This window comes from Castor canadensis, chromosome 11, assembly GCF_047511655.1.
Source record: "Castor canadensis chromosome 11, mCasCan1.hap1v2, whole genome shotgun sequence".
In the NCBI taxonomy this organism is placed as follows: domain Eukaryota; kingdom Metazoa; phylum Chordata; class Mammalia; order Rodentia; family Castoridae; genus Castor; species Castor canadensis.
Genome location: NC_133396.1, coordinates 6,981,499 through 7,000,640, shown reverse-complemented (window position 1 = coordinate 7,000,640; position 19,142 = coordinate 6,981,499). Strand labels below are relative to the sequence as shown.

The 19,142-nt window shown below is 43.1% G+C and overlaps 1 protein-coding gene across 1 annotated transcript; it reads right to left on the bottom strand.

Annotated features, from left to right (window-relative positions):
* Nucleotides 1-1,537: 1,537 nt before the first annotated feature.
* Nucleotides 1,538-18,214, bottom strand: Cd300ld (CD300 molecule like family member d). The gene is made up of 4 exons (XM_074048907.1): nucleotides 18,051-18,214; nucleotides 10,829-11,170; nucleotides 3,523-3,634; nucleotides 1,538-1,751 (listed from the first exon to the last, which is right to left on the bottom strand). The coding sequence occupies exons 1-4, from the start codon at nucleotides 18,091-18,093 to the stop codon at nucleotides 1,598-1,600; spliced, it is 651 nt and encodes a 216-aa protein (XP_073905008.1). The 5' UTR covers nucleotides 18,094-18,214; the 3' UTR covers nucleotides 1,538-1,597.
* Nucleotides 18,215-19,142: the final 928 nt, after the last annotated feature.

Sequence of the window (19,142 nt, the reverse complement as noted above, 5' to 3'; positions counted from 1 at the left end):
CTACCTTGGGGAGCCAGGCAGGTGCTGCTCATCTGTGTTAGGCATGGGCTCAGCTACTGGGCTGTTAGGACAAAGACCCTGCATCCCCTGGGAGTGACAAAGGGAGGGAAGAAGAAGGCATCAGAGAAGGAGGCCCTATGAAAGAGGTACCAAGTGTGCCCATGTTAACCACATGCCACAGACATCCAATGTGACAGCAAATTTATGTATCACTTGGTGAGGCCACATTATCGTGTATTTGGTCAAATGCCAGTCTGGATGTGGCTGTGAGGGTATTTATTTATTTATGAATGACAGGGTCTCTCCAGGTAGCCCAGGCTGGTCCAGAACTTGAAATTCTCCCATCTCTCCTTCCTTGTGCTGGAATTGCAGGCATGGGTACACTTAGATGATATTAACATTCACCTCAGTAGACTTTGAGCAAAGTACATTATCCACTATAATGTGGGTGGGCCTCATTGAATAAGTCAAAGACCTTAAGAGAAAACAGACCAATGACCCGGATGAAGAGGGAATTCCACCTCCAGACCATCTTTGGACTTGACCTGCACAACCAACACTTCCTTGGGTCTCTGGCCTGCCAGCCCATCCCGTGGGTTTTGGGCTTGTCAGTCTCCAAGACCACAGGAAGATCTCTCTCTCTCTCTCTCTCTCTCTCTCTCTCTCTCTCTCTCTCTCTCTTTCTCTCTCTCTCTCTCTCTCTCTCTCTCTCTCTTTCTCTCTCTCTCTTCGTCTGTATCCATATATCCCTCCCATTGGCTCTGTTTCCCTGGAGAACCCTGATCAACATGTGCAGCTTCATGGAGGTAAAGTTCCAACATTGCAGAGCCCTGGGGAGGAGGCTTCCTTTTACTGTGTTCTCCTGTCCTCCCTGGAACCATCTCCCAGCCTTGCCCTTCCCTGTAGCCACTCCATGCTTGCAGTTGTTACATCTCTTCTAGCTCCAGTGTCTGATTTGTGGATTTCTCCACAGTACCCAAATTGCAAGGCTCATCTCCCATCTGAGAGCAGCCAAATGAGAGCAGCCTCTAATTACGCAAAAGAGGAAAGAAAACTTTGAGATGTTAGCGGGAAGTGTGATGGTGACAACAGAGGGTGTGGTGTCCCATCTCATCTTCAGTTGTGCAGGAGGCGAGGGATGGAGCTGCTCCCAGATGTCCCTTCCCCACAGCAGAATGACACCCTCTGGCTTAGCAGCCCCGAGGGCTCCACTCATCACTCACACCTGGCCCCTTCCCAGAATTTTGAATGAAAGGAAAGTCCGAAAGAAAATCTATTCATGTTGCAGTGGCCACAGACTTAAGATTACCTGCGTCCTCCACAGAACTGGAGTCCCAGAGTGAAACATGTCATCTGCTTGGATTTTCTACAGCAATGGAGGCTTTCAGAAGAAGCCAGGCCCAGTGAGGCCCCAGGGGCTGTGTGGGGAGCCAGAGCAGGTCCCAGAGTCCCTGGTGGCACAACTGCAGGAGTGGGAACTGGGGGCTGGCTGAAAACAGGCCCACGTTTCTCCGAACCACAGTCATGGTTGATCACATTCACTTTCTCATAGAAATACTTTATTTTTCTTTCTCTCTGGACAGGGCATTGGTGGGCTTCAAAAGTACTGGTTGTCAAAATCTGGCTGATTCCGCCTCACTCGAGGGCGCCTCAGAGGCCTGGTCACCCAGAGGACAGCGCTAAGCAAGCTCAGGAACAGGGGCACCTCCAGGAAGACCAGGAGCAGAAAGTGGGTGTTGCTCAGCAGGGACCTGTGGGGGACATGGGACAAGAAATGAGCTGCCTCCCGGGGCAGAAGTCTCAGGGCCAGGTATGGGCAAGGCTGGGATCCCACCAGGGTGGCCCCCTTGAAAGGCACAGTCCTGCTGCCTACAGGATAGGCCTTAGGTGCTCTCCAGGGAGCTTGACTGAACAGTCACCCTCCTTTCCTTTCCACCCCATCCTGCCTGCTGAGCTGGTCTCCCACAATCCCACTTCACCTGGTCTTTATTTGAGCCAGGATGAAGGATTTGCTGCTCCCTGTCCTTTCTGTCTTGGCTTCTGCCACATTCTTCACTTAGATATCCCTCCCTACCCTCTTGGATGCCTGTGTCAGATCTGATGTCACATTTCTGATGCCTTCTGGAACACCACACCTAGAAATGGCTGGCATCTACTCCAACCCTGTCCCCTGGATGCTGGCTCAGTGGTCCTTTCTGTTCCCTTGTTACTCCTTACAGGTCTATGTGACCCTGAATGGTACTGACCCTCCATCTCCCACTATCCCGCCATCCTGCACACCTTCCCAGCTCTCTGCCTCCCTCCCTGGTCCATCTTTTTCTCCCTTGGCCCAACAGGAGGCCACCCTCAGCTCACGGTTTGACAAATCCAATGTATATGGACTCCACATGCTGGGTGAGTCATAGATTAGTCTGAATATATTCTTAGAAGATGGAAGACAGGCTGACTGGCAGGCCACACATCAAATGCCCATAAATGTCCCCATTGGTACACCCTTTCCCACACTCTGCACTCTCTGAGGCTCTCCCATTATGTCTCTGGAATCTCTTGCCCTTTGTCCCACAGCAGTTAAAATCCCATCCATTTGTACAAAAGCACTCCCAGAGAAAGCACCAGGAGGACAAAGCAAAAAAGAAACAATCAAAGAAGGGAGTCCTAAAGCAGGTCCCCAAGGTGGAGCTTTTCAGACATGTCTGCCTAACTCAAGATTGAGGGGCAGAGGGAACAGAGTGGACTGAAGAGGGACCCAGATAAGACCTCTGCCTCAGCTGTAGGGGGAGCAGGAAGGTCTATGGTTCAGTTGTGGCTTTGACCTGGGGGTTTGACCACAGCAGGCAGCGGTACAAATCAACGAAGCTAGCTAGCAGGTGCTGGCACTTAGGAATTCCTCTGGACACCACTGCCAAGTCTGGAGAAAGAGGGAGCCAAACTTCCAGCTTCACCCTCTCTGCCTTGATATTTCCCACACCCCTACTCTGGCACTTGGGAGAAGCAGACTGGAACAATATCTTAGCCAGGACATGTTAGCAAAGAAATCTCTCCTGACCCACTAGAGGCTAAACCATAATGCTCCGACCTGCCCACCCCACCGTCACACTCCGGGCAGGGCATGTAGGAGAGAGACTAAAGTTTGGATGGGAGAGCTTATCACACTCAAAAGTAAACCATGGTCAGGGAAGACCACCTCTAACCTTGCAGTGACTCTGCTGACATGAGGATACATCAGAGGGGCCATGCAGGGGTCCTAGCCTGAGTGCACTCACAAGAGATATTTACTGGGTTTAGCGAAGAAAAGTATAGGATACTTAGGTAAATCTGATATTCAGATAAACAACACATACTTTTTTTTTATTATTAGTATGTCCCATAAAACATTTGGGATATACTATACTAAAAATTATCTGTTGTTTGTCTGAATTCTAAGATTCCTGGGCACCCTGTGTTTTATCTGGCAACCCTTGCAGAGGAGAAACCACAGGCCCAGGCCAGTGGGAAAGGGCTACAGAACCCAGCTCCACTTACCGGGCGAGGGGAGTGGTGAGAGTCATTGGTTGGTTGCTGGTGGTTTTCTCAGTGGCTGAAGGTGTGGAAGTCAGACTTGTTGCTTTGGTTGTTGTTATTATGGCTGAACTTTCTATGGCCAAACATACAGAGCAGAACATAATTCACTCCTGGGGACAGTCCAGTTCTGAGTATGGCCTGAAGGTTTCTCGTACTGGGTATTTTAGTGCTATGAATTTCCCCCAAAGTACTGCATTAGCAGTGTCCTACTGTCTCTGCATGTCCAGGCCTACTATAACAAATAAACTATAAATCAATTTGATTATATTAAAACTTTTCTAAAGAAAAATTATTTCATGACCATACAAGAAGTTGTGAGGAGCTAACTAAAGGGGCATTTACAATATTCAGTTTTGTCCTGCTTGGCACTGCCTAACACATTCAATGGTGTGTCATGTTCTAGGCCAGGCTAGCTCTTTTCTTCTTGGTTGGGGCTTGCTCCCTGCCACCTGTTCTGAAGTGATGTGACCATAGGTGGCTGCCCTCTACCTGGGCTGGAGGCTGGAATGCCTGGGCCAGGACCCATCCTCTTCTGCTCTGTTCTTTTTGTTTTTTTCTTTCTTGTCTTCCAACAGCTTCACCATCTCACCATCCCCTCCCCAGTGCAGTCATGCTTGATGGAGCCCAGCCCATTTCCTGCTGTACTGTACTCTTCTCATCTAGACCGAGCTTCTAGAACAATCTAAACATAGAGACCACAAGATCACATTGGGTCCTTTTCTTGATGAGATCGTTTTTCCATGTTAAAGCAAGGTAAAACTGGCATATAATGAACTGTAAATATTTAACAATTTATTAAATTGACCATGTGGAGGGTAGCTGAATGTACAAAAGAAGTGTAGGACAAAGCCAAACCTGCCCACAACTTGATCTTGGACTTCCAGCCTCCAGGACTGTAAAGAATAAATTCCTGTTGTTTCAGCCACCCAGCCTGTGGCATTTTGTTCTGGCAGTATGAGCAGACTAATACCCCAGACAACCACTGATCTGATTTCTGGGACTATCGATTAGCTTCATTTTCTAGAATTTTCTAAGCATGGAATCATATAGGGTGACTGGTGGTATGGCTTCTGTCACACAGCATAACGATTCTGAGATTCACCCATGCTGTTAGCATATCAGCCAGACATTCCTTTGCATTGTAAGTAGCATTCCATCATATGAATGGACCACAGTGTTTTTTTAATCCATTCACCTACTGATGGACCTTTGGGTTATTTCCATTTATAGTCTGTTATAAATAAAGCTACTGTGTACATTTTGATACAATCTGTGTAAACATGCTGCTTTCTACTGTTTTGATCATGTGGTTTTCATTTGCACTTCCAATGACTCACGGTGCTGACCATCTTTTCATGTGTTCATTTGTCATCCATAGCTAGTCTTTAGTGAAGTGTCTGTTCAAATCTTTTGCCCATTTTTATTGGGTTGTTGGTTTTCTTATTGCTGAGATTTGAGAATTCTTTCTATATTCAGGATACAAATAGTCAGACTGTATCTATTGCTGTTTAACAAGTTACCAAGAAACAACTTTATTATCTCACAGTTTCTTCAGGTCATGGACCTGGATATGGCTTGGATGGGTTCCCTGGTCAGAGTGTCTCATAAGGACTTAGCCAGGCACCAGCTAGTTGAGGCGTCAGGCATCAAGGGGAAGGACCTCCCACACACTCATTCAGGTGGGGTATGGCAGATCTCAGATCCCAGCTGGCTATTGTCTAGATCCATCAGATTCTTCACACAGGGCCATTCACAACATGACAGCTTGCTTTCTGCCAGAGAGTAGAGTCCAAAAGAGGGCCATGAAAAGGGGCAAGTGAGATGGAAGCCATGGGCCATTTGCAGTCTAATCTCAGAATACCAGACCATCCAGTGTTCTGTATTCTGTTCACTAGAATCAATTTACCAGTTCCAGCCAACACTTGGAGGAGGGACTTACAACAAGAGTGTGGATACCCCAAGGCAGAGAACAGTGGGTGCTATCCTATAGGCTAAAGGCTAACTACCACATAGATACTACATAGACCACAAATAATTTCTCCCAGTCTGTGGCTTGTCATTTTATTCTCCTAATAGTGGTTCCCAAAGAGCAGAAGTTTTAATTTGACCAAGTCCAATTTACCAATCTTATGGATCTTTGATGTCTTACCTAGGAAATACTTGTCTCTCCTGTTTCACATTTATATCTATAACCCATTTTGAACTAATTTTTGTGTACGGTACAAGGTATGAATTAAAATTAGTATTTTACAAATGGGTAAATTTGTTGAAAAGACCATCAACAAAGACTTGCAGTTTTTCCCCTAAAGAATTGCCCATATGTACAGAATGGGGGGGGGGGGTGCTGTATCTAGATTCTTTATTCTGTCTCATTGATCTACTTTATCCTGACATGGATATCAGGCTGGCTTTATCCCCATAGCTTTATAAGTTTTGAAATCAGGTTGTATATGACCTCCAACTTTGTTCCTCTTTTTCAAAGTTGTTGTAACTTTGAAAAACTGAAAGGACCAAGTGCATTTCCTTTCACTTGGAAATTTTAGAATCAGCTTGTCAATTTTGACAAGAAAAAGCTACTATGGTTTCTATGAGTTTACACTGAATCTGTAAACAATTGGAGAATGAGGTCTTCCTAACAATATTGAGTCTTTCAACCCATGAACAAGACACCTTTCCCCACTTACTGAGGCTGTCGTTTCTCTCAGCATTAGTTCATAGTTTTCTGTTTAAGTCTCGCATATCACTTATATATTTATCCCTTAGTATTTCATACCTTTATGTTATTATAAATGGTATCTTAAAACTCAATTTCTGATTACCGATCATTAGCATATGGATGTTGGTTGATTTTGAATATTGGTGTTGTGTTCTGCGCCTTAATTAACAATGTTTACTTCAAGAACTTCCTGCATAGAGAATCGTGTCTTCCCACAGAGTTATCTCTTCATCCAGACCCAACACTTCATGTTTCTTTTTCTTGCCTGACTGCACTGGCTAGAAACTCTACTACAATGTTAAATAGAAGTGGGAGAAGCCATCCTCATTTCATCCCTGACACTAGGAAGAAATCATGCTGTCCGTCATATCTAAGTACATTATCTGTAGGTTTCTGTAACAGTTGAAAAAGATTCCCTTGTTTGTCAAGAATAGATATTGGATTGTGTCAAATGTCTTTTTGATGTCTATTAAGCTTATCATATGAATTTTATTTTGCTGTGTGTTTAATGTTGATTAATTTTTGAAGGACACATCAAATCCTCATTCCTAGAATAAATCCCCCCTGGGTCATCATGTGTGATCCTTTCATGTGGTGTTGAATTAAATTTGCTAATTTTTTCTTAGAATATTTGAATCTTTGTTTATGATGTATACTGGTATGAAGGGTTTTTTTGTTTTGTTTTGTTTTTTTACCCTTGTAATGTCTTTGTCTGTTTTTTGTATCAGGTTAATGACAGACTTGCAGATTTCAGTTTCTGGAAGAGTTTTATAGAATTGGTGTGGTCTAACCCTGAAGTTCTTGTAGAACTCATAGTGTACCATCTGAGCCTGGAGTTTTTGAGGTTTTTTGGTTGTGTGTGTGTGTGTGTGTGTGTGTGTGTGTGTGTGTGTGTGTGTGTTGGGGGAAGGTTTTTAACTACAAATTCTATTTTTAACTGATAAAGAGCCATTTCAGTTATGTTTCCTCCTGAGTGACTTTGGTAGTTAAAATCTTTCAAGGGATTTTTTAAAAATTTCATCTAACTTGGTGAATATATTGGAATGAAAGTTGCCTATAATATTTCCTTATTTGCCTTTCAGCATCTGTAAAATCTGTTGGAATACCACCCTTCTCATTTCTGACCAGATCAGGCGTGGTCAGGGCAGTTCAGCGTGGGCTCACTGCTGATGGGTGTCAGCTATCCATCTTTTTCCTGGTTAGTGTGACTGGAAGCTCAACAGGGTTTCCTCTCCCCAGAAGCAGGGTTCTATTTCATTAATATCCCTTCCACTTTATGGATGTTTCACTCTGGCTTTTATTACCTCCTTTCTGGTGCTTACTTGGGACTTAATTATATTTCCCTTTTCTAGTTTCTTAAGCAAAGGCAATTGCTTTGAGGACTTTCTTGTTTTCTATTGTTAGTGTTTCCCACCTTAGAACTACTTTAAACAGCATCCCACTGTCTTAATATGTCTGGGCTACTATTGTAGCAGGGAGGAGGATCAGAAGAAAACAGTCTAGGCCTGAGTCCTGAGAAAGTAGCAGGGAGGTAGGGATGGCAGAGCAGAGAGATAAAACCTGAGAAATCTGAACATGAGGAAGGTCACGTAGCACCAGGGAGGGGAAAGTCACATAGCATTAGGGTAAAGTAGCCAATAAAATTAAATATAACCATATATGGATCAGACCTTGCTTTTTGCTTCTATAACCTGCTTGCAAAGTGAGACCCCCTTTGTTCTTGGGGCTCAGCCTTTGGACATGAGTCCACTACATCTGTGCTGGCACAATAAAAGGTTGCTTCCTGCTAATTGCCTCAAGAGTCCCATATCTCAGCTAGCAACCTCCCGCAACACTATAACAAATTACCATGAACTAACCAACTGGGTAACCACTGTTATGTCTTTTTTTTCTTTTTCTTTTTTTTTTTTTGGCAGTACTGGGATTTGAACCCTGGGCTTTGCACTTGCTAAGCAGGCACTCTACCACTTGAGCCATTCCCACAGCCCTTTTTGCTTTAGGTGTTTTTCAGGTCTTACGTTTACACCCGTGCTGGCCTAGACCATGATCCTCCTAGTTGAGGTGACCGGTCCATGATGAAGCTTGCGAACTTTTTGCCCGGGCTGACCTTGAACTATGATCCTCAAGATCTCTGCCTCCTGAGTAGTTAGGATTACAGGCATGTACCACTGTTCCCAGCTTCAACATTTCCTGAACAATGTGGATATGATGCTGATGGCTTTTTAGCTTCTATATGTTGAAGTTTTTATTTTACCTTAGTTTTGAAATATTTTGGTGAGTATTGAATCCTAGGTTTATATTTTTTTCTTTGTGTTCTTAACATGCTGTTCTTCTCATTTGCTTTTTTCCAGCAAGAAACCTGTTGTCAAGGCCAGAGATGTGGCTAAAGTGGTACAAGCATTAGACCCTGAGTTCAAATCCCATGCCACCAAAAATAAGAAATAAGAAAGGAATCTGTTACCACCCTTATCTTTGGTCCTCCGTATGCAAAGCATTGTGCCTCTGGATGAACTTAAGATTTTTTTATTGGCCAATTTGTGAGTTTGATTATTATGTGTCTTGTAATAATCTTCTTCAGGTTTCCAGAATCTAAGGTTCATTAAGCTTCCTGAAAAGGCAGGTTGGTAGTTTTCATCAAGTTGAAAAAAAGGGAATTGTTTCTTCAAATAACTTCTCTGTCATTCCTCTTGTTCCATGACTTCTATTAGGTTGATTGAAGTCTCACATCTCATCAATGCTCTTTTCTCTTTTATAAATTCTTTCTTTTCCTCTCTGCATTTCACTTTGGACAGCATCTATTGCTATTTGTTCAAATTCACTATTATTTTATTCTGTCATATTTAATATGCCATTAATTTCATCCATTGCATTTTTCATCTCAGACACTATAATTTTCCATTTTAAAAGATTGAATTGGGTCTTTTATGTTTTCTGTGTTTCTACTTCATTTGTTGGACACTTGGAATATAGTTACCATACTGTTCTGATTTCTTTTTCCACTAATTGTAACATCCATGTCAGTGCTGGGTCCGTTCCAATTGATGGGTTATTTTCTTCATCGTGAATGGTGCTGTCCTGTTTCTTCCCATAATCAGCGTGTCTCATCTTTGGCTGTATTACAGACATTGTGGTTTTCACATTTGTGTATTCTAAAAAATCTCCTTGAACATTGTTCTGGCATGCAGTTAAATTACTTGGAAAGAGTTGGAGTCCTTCAAGACTTGTCAATAAGACTTGAAAGGCCAAATCATGGCAGATTTAGCCTTGAGACAAATCACCCCTGAGGCAAAATATATATAAATGTGCCTAATAACCCACAAATCAGGAATCAGTACTCTCTGGAACACACATGGGAACCCCTCTGCAAACCCTGGGAATCTCACCCTTTTCAACTTTCTCCTCTCTGGTACATTGTCCTAACTTCTAGGAGAGTCCAGAGACTCCAAGGCAGGTAGAGCTGGGCACAAATCCAGGGAAGATGCTGAGCAGACCCCAGAATACTCAAGTGGGTGGGTGGGTGGGGGCTAGGAAGAGCTCAGGACAAGGGCAGCTGGCATTCAGCTGAACTTCAAACAACTCCACTGCTGTGACAGTGCCTTGGACAGTCTTCCCTCCAGACTCCTTCACACAGCCAGGACAGGAGCAGAGTGGGGGCTCAGATGGGGGACTTGCATGTTGAAGACCTCCCTAAACAAATCCCTACCATTCAAGACGAGCCTTCACTTCAGGCAAGCTCTGAAGCTCAAGTAACGAGGACTCTTTCCTCCGGGGGGTGTTGTCAGGATTCAGTGAGACAATGTGTGCTCTGCACTGGGCCTCAGAGGTCCCACGGCAGTGTGGACCCAATGATGTGGTGCTGTCATCAGGCTACAGGTGCCCTGTGACCAGTGCCACTTGTCTGAAGGATGGCAACAAAAGAGCCCAACCTTTTGAAGAGAAACTCCTTCAAACCAAGGCACTGTAACCTCTCAACAGCCCTCCCCAGAGTGTCTGCATTCTAGAAGGACTTGAGAAGACTGTCATTAAGTCAAAAGCACGAGTGGCTCACACTGGGATTTCAGGAACCTGGAATGAAGCTATTTGACTGGGAAGGCCTTTGTAGGCCTCAGGAATTAGACCACAGCACCCCCAATTACGTTGGGCTCCTTTCCCCTAGGGTTGGATATGGAATATAAGTGGGGGAAGGGAGTAAAAGCAGCAGCTGTGGAGGTCCTGCCCAGAGCTCTCCAAAGAGCAGGGCAGCCCTGGGCCTTGCCAGGGACTGAGATCTCTGGGGGTCTCTGGCCCAGGGGCTGGAACTGGGGACCCTCGCCTTATCCTCTATTAGCAATAGACTCAGGAGCTGTGCAAAGAAGAAAAGGTTCCTGGAAGGGTGTGACCCTGCTCTGTAGGAGGCCCTAGGAGCCAGGGGACATCAAGAGAAGTCCTTTTCTCCCTATCCCGAGAGGTCCATTAAAGTTGTACAAGACCTCCAGACACAAACTCCCCTGTGACAGGTCACTCTGAATGACACTTCACATGAGTGGGACACTAACACATCCACACTCTTACCTGGATCAATGATCACATTAACCTTGACCCCGAGGTCAATTCCAATTCTCTCAATCCCACACCAGTACATGTCAGTGTCGTCTCTCCTGAGATCCTCCATGGTCACCGTGAACAGGAACTTTTTCTGATCATCTTTGATGGACACACGGTCCTCCTTCACCTCCTGCTCTGACCCACTGGTTGTAACAAGGACCTGGCAGCTTTCCCAGTTAGCTCCTCGACACCACCACTTCTTGTAGGTTTTCCAACTTGAGGTATAATGACACTGCACAGTCAAAGAGCCCCGCTCCAGACCAGACACTTTCTCTGGACCAGTGATAGAACTCTGGGCAGTGAAGCAGCCTGGAAAACACAAATCCATTAAATGTCACCTCTCACTCCATGGGCAGAGCTACAGCATTCTGTGCTGGACAGAGCTCCCACGTCCAAGAGCATCAGGAAAGGAACAATGGTCAAGGAAGGACACACCTGCTGTCCTTCAGCTTCCACAGCTGGAGAGCACACTACGGTTCACAAAAGACATAAAGATGGTGACACTGAGCGCTAATAGCTTCCTGTCATCCACCCCTCTCCACCCCCAGTGACCAATAAATTTGTGTATTTCGATGAATGTCCCTTTTCCTCCATAAGTCGTTGTAAATCTGAATTCTAAAATCCTAGTAAGAGCTGACTTTTAAGATAAAAGCAAATAAAGTTTAGATATACACAGAGAAGGTATGCCCTCTTGGGTCTTGTAAGATTTTAAGCAAACCAAACAGAGGTGATCCAAGCCATAGCTTTAACGAGTGAGAAAACCTTTTGAGCCGTATTCTCTCTTTTCAAACAATCTGCTATGGACAATACAACAACCCTTATCTGCCTGGATATTTTCAGCCTCACCTTTGATTGAAAGAACTCAGAAAAATGGAATGAAGTACCTTGAACAAGACTTCTGAAACTAAGTTTTTAAGTTCAACTGACCTAAAGGAAGACCTGTGTATAGAATTAATAGATTCTAGTTACTTAGTAGCTACTGTGATAGTTGCAGCATAAGTTTAAGATCAAACTAGAAGTACATTGAAATGTTGCGGGAAGTTGCTAGCTGAGATACAAGACTCTGAGGCAAATAGCAGGAAGCAATGTTTTATTGTGTCAGCACAGACTCAGCAGACTCATGTCCAAAGGCTGAGCCCCGAGAACAAAGGGGTCTCACCTTATATACCCTTGCAAGTGGGTTACAGAAGCAAAAAGCAAGTTCTAATCCATATATGGCTATGTTAATTTTATTGGCTACTTTATTCTAGTGCTACGTGACTTTCCCCTCCCTGGTGCTATGTGACCTTCCTCATGTTCAGATTTCTCAGGTTTTATCTCTCTGCTACGCCATCTCTACCTCCCTGCTACTTTCTCAGTACTCAGGCCTAGTCTGTTTTTTTCTGATCCTCCTCCCTGCTACAGAAGCACTTGCAGGATCCCAGGAGCAAATGTGTGTGCGATGAGAAAGGGTGTGGTCTTTTATCTGCCAAGAGACACTCAAAGTCATAGGCTGTGGGCTGGACGTGTGGCTCAAGTGGTAAAGCGCCTGCCTAGCAAGCTCAAGGCCTTGAGTTCAAACCTCAGTGTCACAAAAAAACAAAAAGAAAAGAGGATAGGCTGTGCCAGAGGGCTTGGGTTTGAATCTTGTCTCTACCACTGACAATTTCTGTGAACTTGGGCAGACCGACCTCCCTGGGAATAGCTATAGTATCTGTCTCCATGTTACTATATGGTGTTTATTATTATTATTTCCCTTGAGCAAATGGAAACTTTAGACAGTGTCAAGATGTCTTGAGAAGCCAGAGTTCAAAGTGGTAAGAACAGGAAGGAGATAATGTCACCACAGAGCTGCACTATCAGATGAATGCCTGCCAAAAGCAGAAACTGGTCTACTTTTGAATCTGCACTCTGTGACATATGAAGGAAGTTAAAGAATTACACATATCCTTTTGAGGAAAATGGGTTTCTTTTGATAGCTATGAAATCTCTGCAATCACAAAGGGAAGGCAATATTAAAATAAATATTTACCAGAGATAAAATACAGGATCAGGGAGAAATCCCTTATGAAACTTGATCTGATTATAGACAATATGAAAAAAATATTACAATGCATTATATTTTAACAAAAATGATAATACTGTGTCAAACTTTGTGACATGGACAAAGCTGTATTCATAAGTAAGTTCTTAGAAAAAAGTTTGTCAGTTCCCCAAATAGTTAAACATAGAGTTTACATAACAGAATTGAAAATATATCCCAGCATGAGCCCCAGTGGCCTCTGTTTACTCCTCATCTCACCAGCCACCCTGTCTTCTGACAAGCTCTTGCTTTCACCTGAGGCATCACACCTCCAATCTCCAGTCATTCACACTCACTTCCATTGTTATCACTAAATTAGTAATCTGGTCAGCTTCCTCCTCCACTGCTTACAAACCTTATCCAGGCACATACTACACACTTGGAAACACTAACCATGATACCTTGGGGTTAAGTGTAAACTCTTTGGCATGGAATTCAAATCCAGACCCTACTGGAGGTGATCTTTGGTGCTCTCCTCTCTTGCATAATCTCACCAAACACTCATTATCCCAGCTAGCCTAGGCTGCCTCTGTATTCTACAACAAAGGAATCGGGCTCCTATCCTTTGCTCTGCCTGGCCTGCCCTCTCCAGTCCCACCTCAGGCCTCTCTTTGCCTAGCCAACCATCTGGACTCTTCTGTCATCCTTCAGTGGCACCTGGAGCAGAACTCACTTAGCCCAACATGCATTTTCCCCTACAGCATTTGTGACATTTTGCACATTATGTTCTTTGTCAATGCATTTCCTAATTTGGGATTCTTGGAGCTCAAAAGTCAAGCAGAACCAGGCACAGCAGTGCACACCTACACTCCCAGAACAGAGGCAGAGGACCGTGACTTCAAGGCCAACTCGGGCTACCAATCAGGTGAAGATGGTGTATATTTGATGGGACTCAGCAGGTCCTGGAAGAGCAAATAAATTTGTTCACAATCAGCCAGACTCTTACCACATCTGCTCCTGCTGTTGTTACCTCTTTTCCCTCAGTCCCTGATCCTTACCACCAGTTGGCTGAAGAAGAAAGATATCTGACCCGATCTGAGATGGTTCTGCATGATATAGTGATGGTCTTGAAAGTGAGTGATTGTTGTACATTGAGGTGCATTGAGCACCTCAAAGCAGTGACTCTAGGCTAGGACTGAAGCCAGTTTTTGGGTTTGTGTGTGTGTGTGTGTGTGTGTGTGGTGTGTATGTGTTGAAGCCAGTTTTGATTAGAAAATGCAGGAAGGAGTTGTTATTGGTATCTACTGAGTAGAGGTCAGTGATTCTGTTAAACATCTGAACAATGCATAGGACAGCCCCCCCCCCAAATAATTATTTGCCCTCCCCCCAATATCAGTGGTGCCAAGGTCGAGAAACCTTGCCCTAAACCTTGGACATGACCTCTAGCAGTGCACCTGGTTACTAACTTTGCTTGGTAGGGATGATGCCTGAGTGACCAAGTTGCACGGGTTCCTGCATGGTCACCAGTGCCCACCTCATGGTCAGGGAAGTTGACATTGATCATAGCCACACAAGGTCCGATGTGGATTTTCTCAAGAGCCCATGAGAACCTGCTGTGATTTTGCAACTTCTCTGAGAAGTTCCCACTAATGAGCTCAGTATTCACCAACAGAGTGTGGGCTCTCACTGTCCACACCTGCTGCAGCCACCTACGGAGAATAATGGCTCCTTTTCTACCACCTAAATCTCTAACAAGTGTTCCTATTGGTGAATTCCAACCCACAGAGGGAAGGTAATTTTGGAAAATCTAACTCCCATATTTTCCTCTAGGATGCAAAAGAAGTCCCTAGAGGAGGTGATAGTGATGTCAAGTTGACAACAGATGAACCAGCACTGTTCACTTGTATCCATTCAGCATCCCCACATGGGGCGTGGCTCAAGTGATAGAGCTCCTGCCTAGCAAGCATGAGGCCCTGAGTTCAAACCCCAGTGCAGCCAAATATGTGTGTGTGTGTGTGTGTGTGTGTGTGTGTATCTATATAGATGTCTATATAGATATATATAGAGAGAGGGATATACATATAGATATATAGATATTAACACATGCTATGGACTGGATGAGCATGCTACCCCAAAATCCACAAGTTGACATTCTGATCCCCCATGGGATGGTTAGAGATGGGGCAGAGATGGGGCCTTTGGGAGCTGATTAGGGCTAGATAAGATTTAAGGATGGGGGGGGCTCATAATAAGATTAGTGGTCTTGTAAGAAATAGCAGCTCTCTCTCTTCTAGTGCACCATCCTTGCACCCCTGGGATAAATCCCACTTGATTATGGTGTATAGTCTCTCTTATGTATGGTGGCTGGATTGGATTTGCTAGTATTTTGTTGAGAATTGCTGCATCTATGTTCATCAGAGATATTAATCTGTAGTTGTCTTTCTCTTGTGGTTTTTGTTGTTATTGTGTTCTTACCTGGTTTTGGTACCAGGATAAACTGGCCTCACAGAATGGGTTTGGAAGGGTTTCTTCCTTTTTAATACTTTGGAATAGTTTGAAAGACTTGCAATTCATTCTATTTGAAACTTTTGCTAAAATTCAGCAGTGAAGTCATGTGATCCTAGACTTTTCTTTCTTAGGACTTTTTTTATTACATGACCATGCAAAGGTGGTTCAACATAAACAAATTGATCAGCATAATACATCACACCGACAGAAGAGGGATAAAACCACGTGACTGAGTGTGGGGTGCGGCTGGAGTGGTAGAGCACGTCCTTATCATGCACACAAGGCCCTGGGTTCAGTTCCCAACACCCCCCAAAAAAAGAAAAAAAAAACATGTGGTTGTCGTAATAGATGCTAAATAATATTCATTAAAATTTAGCATTGCTTCATGATGAAAACCCTCAAGAAACTAGGTGTAGAAAGAATCTACCTCTATACATTAAGCACTATGTATGGTAAATCTGCAGCCTACATCATAGTGAATGGGAAAAAGCCCAATGCTTTTCCTTCATGGTCAGGAACAAGACAGCAATGTCCACCTTCATCAGTCTTATTCAACACAGAATGGAAGACTTAGCCAGAGCAATAAGACAAGAGAAAGAAATAAAGAGCATTCAAACAGGAAAGAATGTGGTCAAAGTTTCTGTTTACAGATGATATGATTTTATAAAGAGAAAAACCTAAGGGCTCCACCAAAATACTGTTAGAACTGAAAAACAAATTCAGTAAGGTTTCAGAGTACAAAACCAATACATAAATACATAAATCAGTAACCTTTTTATACACCAATAACCAAATTGTTAAGAAAGAGATCAAGAAATAAATGCCATTTGCTATAGCTAAAATATAATAAAATTCAAAGGAATAAACTTTACAAAGAAAGTGAATGATCTCTACAATTAAAACAACAAAACTCTGATGAAAGAAATTTAAAAAAACACAAAACATGGAAAGACATCCCATGCTCATGGATTGGGGACTTAATATTGTTTAAATATCCATACTACCCAAACTAATCAATACATTCAATGCAATTCCTATCAAAATGCAAATGACATTCATTACAAAATTACAAAAAGCACTCCTAAAATTTCCATGGAACCTTAAAAGCAATCAAAGAAAAAAAAAGAAAGAACAAAGCTGGAAGCTTTACAATACCTAGCTTCAAAACATACTACAAAATGATAGTAACCAAGAAAGCATGGTGCTGGCATAAAAACAGACACCTAGACCAGTGGAAAAGAAAATAATACAGAAATAAACTCACACATTTATAGCCAACTGGGTTTTTGACAAGAAGCAGCAAGAACATATATTGGAAAAAAGGAAAACCTCTTCAATAAATGGTGTTGGGAAAACTGGATATCCATATGTAGAAGAAAGACACTAGACCCTTCTCACCATACATAAAATTCAACTTAAAATAGATCAAAGACTTAAATGTAGTACCTGAAAGTACTAAAAGAAAATATTTTAGGAAAAACCTCAGGACATTCATTTCAGCAAAGAATTTTTGGATATGACCCCAATAGACTAGGCAAGAAAAAAATTGACAAATAGAACTACACAAAACTAAAAGGTTTGTACAGCAAAGAAAGCAAATTGAGGAGAAAACCTACAGAACAGCAGAATGTACTTGCAAACCATTCATCAAGCAAGAGCTCAATTTCTAGCATATATAAGGAACTCAAACAGCTGAACAACAAAGATAATACCAATCCAATTTTAAAACGAGCAAGTGAACTAACTAGACATTTCTCAAAAGAGAAATGCCAAAAGTATATGAAGAAATGCTCAACATCACTAATCACCAGGGAAATGCAAATCAAAACCAAAAGAGCTATCATTTCAACTCAATTAGAGTAGCTATCACAAAAAAAAGGAAGGAAAAATAGCAAACACTGATAAGGACATGGGGAAAGAGGAACTCTTTTCTTTACACACAGTTAATAGGAATGTAAATTAACACAGAATTATGAAAACAGTATGGAAGTTCCTCAAAACACTAAAATGAGATACATATGACCCAGTAATCTCATTCCTGGGTACATATCCTAAAGAAGTGAGGTCAGTATGTTGAAGAGATATTTTGATATGGAATCAACCCAGGTGTCCACCAATGGATGAACAGACAAGTAAAATGTGGTTTATATACACAATGGAGTATACATTCAGCCATGAAAAGGATGAAATTTTGTCCTTTGCAATGCCATGGATGGAAATGGACAAATTATGTTAAGTGAAATAAGTCAGACATAGAAACACAAATATTACACTTACCCCAAATCACTTATACTGGGAGCTAAAATATCTCAAAGAAGTAGACAATAGAATAATGTTTACCAGAGCCTGGGAAAAGTGTGGGGGAAGAAAAGATTGAGAGAGAATGGCTAATGGTAGGTACAGTTGAGTAGAAGGAATAACTTCTAGAGTTTTATAGCACAGGTGACAACTGTGGTCGACAATAATTAATTGAATACTTCTCTCTAGTAGCTGCTAAAGATGACTTGGAATGTTTCTGATACAAAGTAACATAAATGTCTGATCTGATCATTACACATTATATACAATGTATTGAAATGTCACACTGTATCCTATAAATTGTATGTACGATTACTATGTGTCAATTTAAAATTGCACAGCTCTGACATGCCAGTGTCTCAAAGCCCCAGCCCCACTCACCTAGGAGGAGGAGGAGGAAGAACAGAGAAGAGCCCAGCCACATGGTCCCGTCTCCTCTTCTGTCCTTGGTGGTTAACAGTGTCCGATTTCCCTTGACAACTTGGAGCCCAGCTCTGGCATGAACAGCCGAACTTGCTTGAATATTCTTTGGGTTTCTCTCTTGTTCACATTCACTGTGTCTGTAGCAACTTCCCAATTTTACATATTAGAAGAAAGGGGATGTCATTCTTTAGAAGTTTAAGTCACAGTATATAGCACACACCATGTTGAAACCTTTATACACGTAGGAAAGTAAAAAGGATCCAAGCAGATCAGGTTTGCACATGAGTGAGGTCCCACAGGGGCAAGGAGGAGGGAGGGAGAGGATGGAGACAGGAGAAGGAGGAAGATGAAGCTAGGAATTTCCCAGCCACTGCTGTTGTAGGGAGCACAAGGAGAAAGGCTCTGATGATGGATTACAATGGCTTTGCACTTTGAGAAGAGCACAGAGCGTAGGACTCACACCCAGTCTTGCTGGAGAAACACCTTCTGCCCCAAACTCCTTCCAGGTGGTCCCACTACAGTACATCTCAAGCCACCCCTCCTGCATGGTTGTCCCTGCTCCCCAATTCTGACAGCTGCTCCTCCCCTTGGGGTCTAAGTGGTTCTGTGAGGAAGGGGATGCTGCTTTCCTCTTTGGTCTCCTTTTGCTCTAGGTGCTTCCTCTTGCTTCTTTGCACACACACCCCCCCTCAACTGTTGGCTGTTGGCCACCTCATTGTGCTGAAATTGCCTATTCTGATAACCTCCAGAGTGAGTTTCACAGTCTCCTCCCACTTCCTTCAGAGGGTCCCTTTCCTCTTTCTCTGCCACCTGCTCCCTCTACTCCTCCTCCCTGAATCATTCTTTTGGTCTCTTCTTTTTCTTTTATATTTTCTGAATGTGTGGGGTTTATTTCTTTGTCAATGAAAGAATTTTATGCTCTCAATGAGAAACCAGAAGATGTAGGAGGAGAGAGATGGGAACAACCTATGCTGCTGAGACAAAGAGCTTCAACATCCTTGGGGCTGGGACAGCTTCCTGGGCCACCTCATACCCATTCTAGGACCTGCC

What these genes read in the sequence shown, in the direction of transcription:
- Cd300ld (XM_074048907.1), bottom strand. Translation starts at nt 18,093, where the DNA reads ATGTGGCTGGGCTCTTCTCTGTTCTTCCTCCTCCTCCTCCTAG. An exon ending in CTTCCTCCTCCTCCTCCTAG is followed by an intron (nt 11,171 to 18,050) that starts GTGAGTGGGGCT and finishes TGTGTTTTCCAG; the next exon opens with GCTGCTTCACTGCCCAGAGT. An exon ending in CTCACCACTCCCCTCGCCCG is followed by an intron (nt 1,752 to 3,522) that starts GTAAGTGGAGCT and finishes TGTCCCCCACAG; the next exon opens with GTCCCTGCTGAGCAACACCC.